At 42.1% G+C, this 9,600-nt stretch overlaps 2 protein-coding genes across 2 annotated transcripts; both read left to right on the top strand.

Moving 5' to 3' along the window:
• Positions 1–2,122: 2,122 nt before the first annotated feature.
• On the top strand, positions 2,123–3,016 carry LOC104291176 (arylamine N-acetyltransferase, liver isozyme-like). Its single transcript, XM_009890377.1, has one exon. It carries the CDS (start codon positions 2,123–2,125, stop codon positions 3,014–3,016), a length of 894 nt encoding a protein of 297 aa, XP_009888679.1.
• Positions 3,017–4,837: 1,821 nt separating this feature from the next.
• On the top strand, positions 4,838–8,909 carry LOC104291175 (arylamine N-acetyltransferase, pineal gland isozyme NAT-10). The gene is made up of 2 exons (XM_009890376.1): positions 4,838–4,927; positions 7,355–8,909. Exon 2 carries the CDS (start codon positions 7,360–7,362, stop codon positions 8,230–8,232), a length of 873 nt encoding a protein of 290 aa, XP_009888678.1. The 5' UTR covers positions 4,838–4,927; positions 7,355–7,359; the 3' UTR covers positions 8,233–8,909.
• The last annotated feature ends 691 nt before the right edge of the window (positions 8,910–9,600 follow it).

Here is a 9,600-nt window from a genome sequence, read left to right as displayed (position 1 = left end):
ACTTGCAATGTAGCTTAAAAATCAAAGAAATGGTATAGGCATGTGCAAGAGGATCCAACCTTGGAAGCCCCTCATGAATTTTAGCAGAGAACTATTCCGCCTAATTACGAAAGGGCACAGTGATCCCCAGGGACGCTTGCAGATAGGCAGAACTGACGTCTGAATCTCGCTACCCACCACACTGCTCCTGCAGACATGCGTGAATGCTGAACGAAGCGCGGCCGCTGCAGGGGAAAAGCAAACAAAGCTGAGGTCTGGCCTGAGGCTGAAGATATTTGGCACCCCAGTTTTGGAACGCAAAGCATCCCCCAGGCGAGGGCTTGCTTGCTGCTGCAGCCCCATCGCTAGCGCAGTGAGAACGGCTGTGCCAGGAAGGAAAGCTGCCCCCGGGAAGGGGAGGGAGTGAACTCTGGGGTCTGTGAAGGCTCCCTAACGCCGCTGATTCTGTACTGCAGCTTTAGTACACTTAAACCTCTCTCAGTATCCATTGAGATCAGAGCCCATTTTCTCAGCCCCCACGAGGCTGTCTCTACTATACAGGCTTCAAACTGATGAGGCCAGAGAAGGGGCAGCTGGGGAAACTGAGGCACGGGCTGCAAATTTCCCAAAATACATTCTCCCAAAGCCTCACTGCCAGCACCCCGTGGAGGCTCTCGATGGGGAGGTTGCTCATGGCTGGACGAGCGGAGCTGGTTACACACTGCACTCTTGCTGGGGTGATGGGGACACCCAGACCCAGGAGACAGGTTACAGAGAGGGCATCAAGTCTTCTGCTGCTGGCCCAGAGCAGAGACTGATTGGTTTTTGCTCAAAACCAAATTTCAAGCGTATTATACTCACCAGGCTAATGGACTCGCTTGGGCCCCTCCTGGTCACAGAGGTTCAGCTCGACACCGTCACAGGGAAAAGATGTTTCTATCTGGCCATGCAAAATGGCTCAAAGTGGGAATAGAAAGAAAAATGAGGCAGAGGACCACAGGATGCGCTGGCCAGTGCACACATGCACTGTCTGTTGGGGAGGGAATGGCTTTCTACCACCAGCGTTTCCAAGGAGATCCTGCCAGAGATGAGTGCCCTTGTCCTAAAAAAGGGATGGATAAAAACTATAAAATGCAGTATCAAAGACACATTACTGTTTTTTCATGTAGCCTGTTTGGGTCCTTTTGAAGTGAAAATGTTTTTGTCTTATGCCCTTATTGGGATAGTCCTCTATTTTATTACATTTTCCTGTGGCTTTGCATCAGCCAGTCTGAATCCTGGTACCAGTGCAGATCAGGAGCAATACAGCTAAGTCAAGTGAGTTGTGCTGCTGGTATCAAAATTGGGGTTAAAGTCTAGAGATTAGGTCATCTGATGTGCTCACCTGCTGGGGCGGGGGTATTGCCACCTATGTGCTTGAGGTGTGATTTTCAAAAGCCTTGAATGTATTCTTAGTAACTATCAATTCCTCTGACACTTAGGGTAGAAAAATTAACAGTTCCTTCCTTTCAACGGCCAGGGTCAAAGCCGCGTCTGAACTCCACAGGGAAGCTAAAGAGATTAAGAAAACAACAATCTGCTTCACGTGGAAGCCTGTCTAAAATGGTGACACACCGAGACGTTAATCCCAGTTAGCTGAAGCCGTGAATGTAAAACCCTCCAGTTAAATTACCTGTGGGATAAATAAAGAATTTCTTACCTGTTGTGGTAAAAGAAACAGTAAGAAATTGCTGTGACTTTTGCGCCGGTACGGTCTAGCAGCTTTTCTGCAAACCTGTTGTTTGTCAGTTTATAATTTTTTTTATTCACGTGGGACCCTCATCCAGGGACAGAAATTCTGTTGAGCCGCGTGCTTTGTCTTCCCACAGGAAAGACACCCGCCTGGCTTGAAGGCAACATCTGAGACAGAGAAAGCACTATTGTCACCTGCTCCTATCCTCATCTCCTTTGTAAGAAATACAGATGACATGGGCAAGTCTAGCCTGCAGTCATCTTCTGTCAAGGGCACAGGTTTCTTTCAAATCCTCAATAAAACGGTGCAGGCTACATTTGCAGGCTGGTTAACCTGTGCTACAGAAATAGGAGCGAACCCCTTGACAGCCGCACAACAGTAACTGGCTATTTTTCTGCTCACACAGGCAAAATGAACATTCAAGAGTATTTCACAAGAATTTCTTACAATGAGTCCCATAAAGATGCAGACTTGCAAACCTTAACAGTCATCTTCCAGCACCACATCCGGGCAATTCCTTTTGAAAACCTCAGCATGCATTGCGGGGAGACCATCGAACTGGATTTACAGTCTACTTACAATAAGATTGTGAGAAAGAAACGTGGTGGATGGTGTCTGGAAAGCAACCACCTTTTATTTTGGGCCTTGCAAGAATTAGGATATGATGTCTGTATTCTTGGAGGAAATAGTTATAAACCAGCAGAGAGGGCATACACTGCTGAGATAAATCACATCCTACTGAAGGTGGTGATCAAGGGAAATTCCTACATAGTAGATGCTGGTTTTGGCGGTGCCTACCAGGCGTGGCAGCCTTTGATGCTGATTTCTGGGAAGGACCAACCGCAGATCCCCGGCATCTTCCGCTTCATGGAAGACAATGGCACTTGGTACTTCGAGAAAGTCAAAAGGAAGCATTATATTCCTGAGCAAAGTGAAAGTGCTCCTTTCACTGATACTCCAGAACTGGGGAATATCAGAAAAATATACACATTCACTCTCGAACCACGACATATAAATGACTTTCAGGAGCTAAACATGTACCTACAAGTGTCTCCAGAGAACATACTTCAGAAGAAGTCAATCTGCAGTCTCCAGACCACTGAAGGGCTTTATGCCTTAGTTGGATGGACCTTCACTAAGGTGAAATACAACTACATGGAGGACGTGGACCTGGTGCAGATCACAAGTCTTACAGATGAAGAGGTTGAGAAGACACTGAAAGACAAATTCAATATAGTGCTGGAGAACAAACTCGTGCCAGTAAATGTTCGTGGCTTGCCACCTAATTTAGTGGACACAATCTAATTCTAATGCTGTGCTAGATGGGTCTTTAAATACCCAATATAAAAAGTTCTAAAATTAACATTAACAGCATTAATGTGATTCTTAGGTTGAGCTAGTGAGATGAACACAAAGCTTGGTAAATTCAAGTACATTGCTAATTAATTGCATATACTGATTGCATGTTTTTTCTTGAGCTTCTCCTTCTTTAGAAACTGAGACATCTTCCTACCTCTAATTTGCTCATATGGAAATTGCTTTTTGACTCCATGACATTTTGTTCCACCTCTCTGGATCTCATTTTATTTCAGATATATTTTGCGGCAAAAGAGACCAAAATGATACAGAAGGAGAAGCTGTGTTACCCTTTTACACAAAAGACCTCTAACCTGTTTAGGTATTATTTTAAATCTTCTTCTCAACAGAGTTTTACAAATTATTCACTTCCTTTAACAGTCTGAAATAGAAAGTTGAGCTGAATTTGGCTTCCAAAGACCTCATAAAAAAAAGAAAGGTTAAGACTTTCTCAAAACAAGCCACTATTAGGTGCTGATTAGCTTATGGAGAAATAAGTTGAAAGACTTGAGTCCTATTCCCTTACCAGAAATTGACTTAAAGAGAACTATTTATGTGAGGGCACTTCAGAAAATCCCCAAAGCTCTCTAATTTTGAGTGTCCAGTTTTTCCGAGTCTGATTCTTCTGTGTCTCTGACATCGAAACAACATCAATAGAACTGAGACGATTCAATGGTTTTTAAAAATGAGGCTTTTGGTGCCAAAAATGGAAACAATCAAAGTTAGATCAACCTTTGCAAACTATAATCTAAATTTTTGGGACCTCACCTTCCTGAGATGTCAAGCGGGCACGGCAGTATAATAGATAAAACTCTTCATATTTATTACAAACAGTATTCTGCACAAAAGCAGAGAAAATAAGTAATACTGCAGATGCGCAAGAAAAGACCGGGAAGTTAGGACATAGCACTGGTGTGGTTTCACAGCGTGTTATATGTAACACAAAAGCCTTTTACCTTTATGATACCTGTGGCAGATGCTGCACAGGATGTGTCATGAAAGAGGGCGACAGAAGAGCATCGGTCCTCGGGCAAGGAAAAGGCTGATGCTGATATTAGTCAACCACACAGACTCATGGGGCACCTGATGTGCCTAAAACTCAGGTGCTTTCCCAGATGCAGTCTAATGGCTCTTTGACTTCCCAAAAGGGACCTCCGACTTTCCACCTCCATGAAATCAAGAGGACACATGCTTGACAGGGAGAGAAGACACTTTGAAGATGCAGAAGGTCAAGTTTTAGAGAGGAAATGCATTACTTTGTGCACATCAATATTTGTCACGATATTTGTTTCGTGTGGCCGCTCCAAAATAACTGTCTGCTGCAGTGGAAGGTTTGAACAGATTGAAAAAGTTCCTTTGTGGGCAAAGAAGCGTCATTTTGTGCATCTGCGGAGCCTGGGAAAACACAGCCTGTAATACCTCAGCAATTCAGTGCACCCACAAGGATGCAGATGACTATCCTCCACCACAAAATTTTTATATTATTTAATTTTAATACTGCTAAATAATAATTTAATTTAAAAAAATTACAGAGTCATTTGCGACTGTCTACTCTAATTATTTTACATGGAAAACAAGTTCAGTCTGGTCTTAACCAGGGGAAAACAGAAACATCTACTAATAGAGAAGAAACAAAGTTTAATTTGCTCATGGATCAGTGAAGTCCAAAAATGTGCATTCATCTTGGGTGGACTCTGCACCTTCCCCGCATTTAAGATTCAAGAGAGAGGGCCAGCAGACCTTAAAGAGGAAGCCAACCCTTGCAATTCATATCCACTCCTGGCTTTACTGACTGCTGCCCCAGTAATAAACAACCCAGAAGCTGAATACATCAATAAATAAATAAGGCTATTTTAAGAGGTAAGTTGATTTTCTTAAAAAACAACAAACTTGGTTTATTTATGATGGTAAAGGTCACGGACAATAACAAAAGCAGTATTCTCTTTAGGAAAAATGTTATAAAAATGTGTGGATATAGAGCTAAAAAATTGCCTGCTAAACACGGGCTTTTAAAGAAGGCAAAACAATGATACTGCAATTTCAATTCTTCTGTCTTTCTCCTCCTCGGGAGGAGATTCCCTTGACTACGAGAGAGATGATTTTGTTTAGATACAATGTTAGATAAAATTTAGAACTACAACCTCTTGTTGGAAGTTATTATTTTAGATTTTTAACTTTATTTAAAAATATTGCAAAGGCAAAAAAGCAATCTAATAATCGATAGATTCTGCTTTATAGGAATAAAATTACAGTCCTTTAAAACCAACTTAAAACAATGAAATTACAAACTGTCCAAAAAGTCCATACGCTGACAAATTAGGACAAAAGTGGACAGATAATATATTTTAACAGTGGAATTGCTGATAGGGCGTATAGTCCCGGTAAGGAATATTTTTGCATGAACACCTTCATTTGCACATTTGGAAATAGTTCTGCTGATGTTTTTTCTATGCATAAATCATAGCCACATTTGTGGGACTACCTTTCCACATCTATCTTTTCATCTGATCTGCTCACAATTCAGAAGAACTGTAGCTTTAATCTCCTACAGTCAAGATCTAATGCTGATCAATCATATTATGGAGCTGCAGAGGGAAATTACAAATAATATAAACTTGAGAACCAGCTTTCTGCTGGTGTGAGCTATTTTGCATTCACCATTTGAGCCGGTATGATTGGATAGACTCGAATTCTTACAAATCAAAAGAAAAAAGTACCAGTAGTCTTATGTTCTATTTAACAAATATTACATTGAGAATGTCCCCCAACAATACACTTAAATATCACTGGAAGCTAAATTCCTTTCTGTAGAAGATAACGTGCAGTTTTTGATGGGGCTCTCCATTTACTTTGGACAGCTGCTTCTATACGTGCGTATGCACGTCACGAATCTGTCACTGAAAACTGTCTTGAGAAATTCTAGTTTGCAGTAAACATTCAACGGTTCACTGCTGAATTTATCTGAATACAATAGTCTCCCCGAGTCACTAATATTAAGTGTCTAAACTGCAGCTTACTGTATGCACAAAAGATTTCCAAGCAGCTTTGTGGGTTGTCAAGAAGCTAAATATTTGCAGTAACTCTGGACTGCTGAAAGGCTTAGTGCTTTCTTTGCAAGGGTTCAAGCCTTCAAAGCGTTTTGTGCCCAGCTCCATGCCCAAGCAGATGATCTACAGTGTCTTTTTACAAACAATATCTATCAGATGCCTACAGAGCATCCAGCTCGTAACGGTGGCCAGCAGACTGTGACGGGCCGTTGCCAAAGTCAGATGACTGCGTGTGACTTTCCACAGTATTAGAAGGTAGAAAATAAGTTGAGTAGTTCCTCATCCAGCAATCTTGCTCATGAGGAGTCCTACCAAGGCAGGGCAGGAGGTGGGCACCGCTGGAGGCAGGACAGACCAGGGATGCGCTGTACGAGGCTTCAGCAGTTCTCAGTTACGTCTCCTCTGGAAGGAATAAAGTGAGTTTTGAGAAAGGCTGGGACTAGAGAGCTGTAACGCAGCCCCTGTCCATTTTCAGGGCACCCTGTGAGGGCGTGGGGAATAGAGATGAGCTCTGAGTATTTTAGGTCACTTGTCTCCGTTCAGATTCATTATTCCAACACCAAAATGACTCTGTGCAACACTCAGAGCAGACAAGAGACTCAGCGGTCTGCGACTCTTGCAAAGGTCAGAGGTTTTTTTCAGTTATAATTATCTGAATAAAACTTGACACTTTACAAAATGTGCAGGGAGTATCATTTTCACTTTTTATAAGTGGTGAAAGAGCGACGTATACCGAACGAGCAATTCATTTACCGTCACGTAGATCAGTGGCAGACTCATGAAAAGAGCACGTGAATCCTGGCTCAAATTACCCTCCCTCCACCTGGCAGACAATACTGCTTCCCCCTCTGACACTCCTTTCACTCAACTGTGGATTTAGACCAGTTTTGATGAACCCTCCTGAATACTCCCTAGCGTGATCTCACATTTCTTCTTAACCCCGCTGTTACAATGCAAATACAGCAAATCCCCATTTCGCAGCCACAGCATATCAAGCTGAAATTGCATCGGCTCTTTGCCATCGGGATGACTTTAAGACGAAAAGCAAACCCTCACGTGCACTGCTCTTCTTTGCTCTGGGAACCATTTGATATGAATACTTGTTACCTTTAAAAACTGCTCTGATGAGGTTCCGTAGATTAAAGCATCTTTGCTAGCAGCAGCCTGGGCAGTTTTTCACAGCATCATAAATCACTGATGTAAAGAAACACCACCAAATCACAAATTCCTTCCTTTACAGGTGACATGAACCTTGAAGAGTATTTTGCGAGAACTGGCTATAAAGGTTCCCTTGAAAAACAAGATTTGGAAACACTAACCGATATATTCCAGCACCACATCCGTGCTGTTCCCTTTGAAAACCTCAGCATCCATTGCGGGGAGAAAATTACTTTGGAGTTAGAGCACGTTTATAACAAGATCGTGCGGAAGAAGCGGGGTGGCTGGTGCATGGAAAACAACCAGCTGTTGGGCTGGGTCCTGAAACGCCTGGGGTACGACGCCAGCTTTCTGGGAGCATACGTGTTCAATCCACATCAAAACGCATACGCCACCATCATGACCCATCTCCTCGTAAAGGTAGTTATCGATGGCAAAGCCTATATCGTTGACGGAGGCTTTGGTGTATCCTATCAGATGTGGCAACCGATGGAGCTTGTGTCGGGGAAAGACCAGCCCCAGGCTCCCGGCGTCTTTCGCTTCACAGAAAAAAATGCCATCTGGTACCTCGAGAAAATGAGACGGAAACAATACATCCCCAATCAAAATTTCTCTAATTCTGATCTTCTGGAGAAAAAAGAGTGTCGGAAAGTTTACATGTTCAGCCTCGAGCCACGGACAGTGGAAGATTTCCGTTCCCAGTGCACGTACCTTCAGACGTCTCCCGATTCCCTCTTTACAAAGAAGTCCATCTGCACCTTGCAGACCACTGACGGCTTTCGAGCGCTGATTGGGTGGACGCTCACCGAGACCACATACAACTACAAGGAAAATATGGATCTGGTGGAATTCGTAACTCTTGAAGATGAAGAGGTGGAAAAAACCCTCAAAGAGAAATTCAACATAACCCTAGAGAGAAAACTTGTCCCAATTAACGTCAAAGGATTTTACACAATCTAGATGACCAGAAAAACCTACAATAATGCTACGTATGTACAGTACCTTCCACAGTCTGCACAATCACTACTGTAAGATTGTGGGATTCTTTTGCAGGCGATCGAAGGGAAAATACATTAATACCAGATTAAAGTGAATTTCACTCCGGGAAAAATCAGGAATTTAAGACTCTTCTGTCAGGTAGATAGAATTATTTGCTGTGAGATGACTGCAGTTCAATTTTTGGCACAAATGTAGGATCTGATTTGAATCTGGTTATAAACTTGGGTAATAAATATGTCTGGGGAATTTTGGAGTGCCTATAGCACATAAATAGGAGTATGGATTATTAATTGTGATATGCTGCCAACACATTTTCTACAGTTATTATAGGGAGAAAAGTCATCTGTGAGCATTTAGACAATGAAGTACACATTTAAAACTCCATTTTTTACAAGATCTAACCACTTGCAGCTCATCTCATTTCTCTACTTTTAATATAAGTAAAACAATGTCATCTTTGAAAGGGGCATTAGGAGGCATAATTCTTTCACCATCACCCTTAGACAAAACAGTACAAAATGAAAATTGTCATCATGTGCATCCCTTTTGCCATTACTGCAGTAAACTGCCCGAAGTAATTTTTGGTATGTATGTATTTTTCCAGTGATGAAAATTGTATGTATTGCAGCATTATTGTGGCTGATGGGCTCTAAGGAGAGACCTGCAAGCTTTGCTTCTGACAAGTAATCATCTTATAAAGGGTGAATGGTGCTTAAACATCTCAGCTGGCTTAGATTTACTTCTGTCCCAAAAGGGGTGGAAATATTGTAGTTTTAGCATTGCAAGTTATTTGTATAACAAAGGTAGAACAATGAAACTAACCCCACTATACCCTTACTTTTGCCCTCTTTGTGTATAGCAAATATGGGAGTCCATACAGCTATCCTGAACGAGTACCACTTAGCACAGGGGCTTTTGCATCACAAGTGAGTTCATCTGTATCAAAGTGCAAAAAATCAAGGAGCCAACCAAATCTAAATGAAACCCTGTCTTTAGAATTATTTCACAATCACATTTCCCCATTTTTTAATTATTTTTTTTTTTCCAAAAGCCCAAACCAAGAAACCACTGAAAAAGGGGAAACATTCTCAAACGCAGCAAAAAAATAGCAGTAACACTGAAAAACACCCTTTCTCCCCAATCTATGATAATGCTGAGTATTGGTCAAATGTTGATTCCTCCCACTGATAGTTCATCTTTTTGCTCAAAGACATCATCCAATCATAAACCTCACAAATGCTGTAAGTGTACACCTGAAAATAAAGGAAAATAAAAAACCATAAAGAGTTGCTGTAAATACAGCCCCCCCCCCCCGCAACCGCCACACCC

Source organism: Charadrius vociferus, unplaced genomic scaffold (assembly GCF_000708025.1).
Source record: "Charadrius vociferus isolate BGI_N301 unplaced genomic scaffold, ASM70802v2 scaffold498, whole genome shotgun sequence".
NCBI classification, from domain to species: Eukaryota; Metazoa; Chordata; class Aves; order Charadriiformes; family Charadriidae; genus Charadrius; species Charadrius vociferus.
Note: the sequence above shows the minus strand (reverse complement) of the source record. Positions and strands in the feature narration are given on the sequence as shown.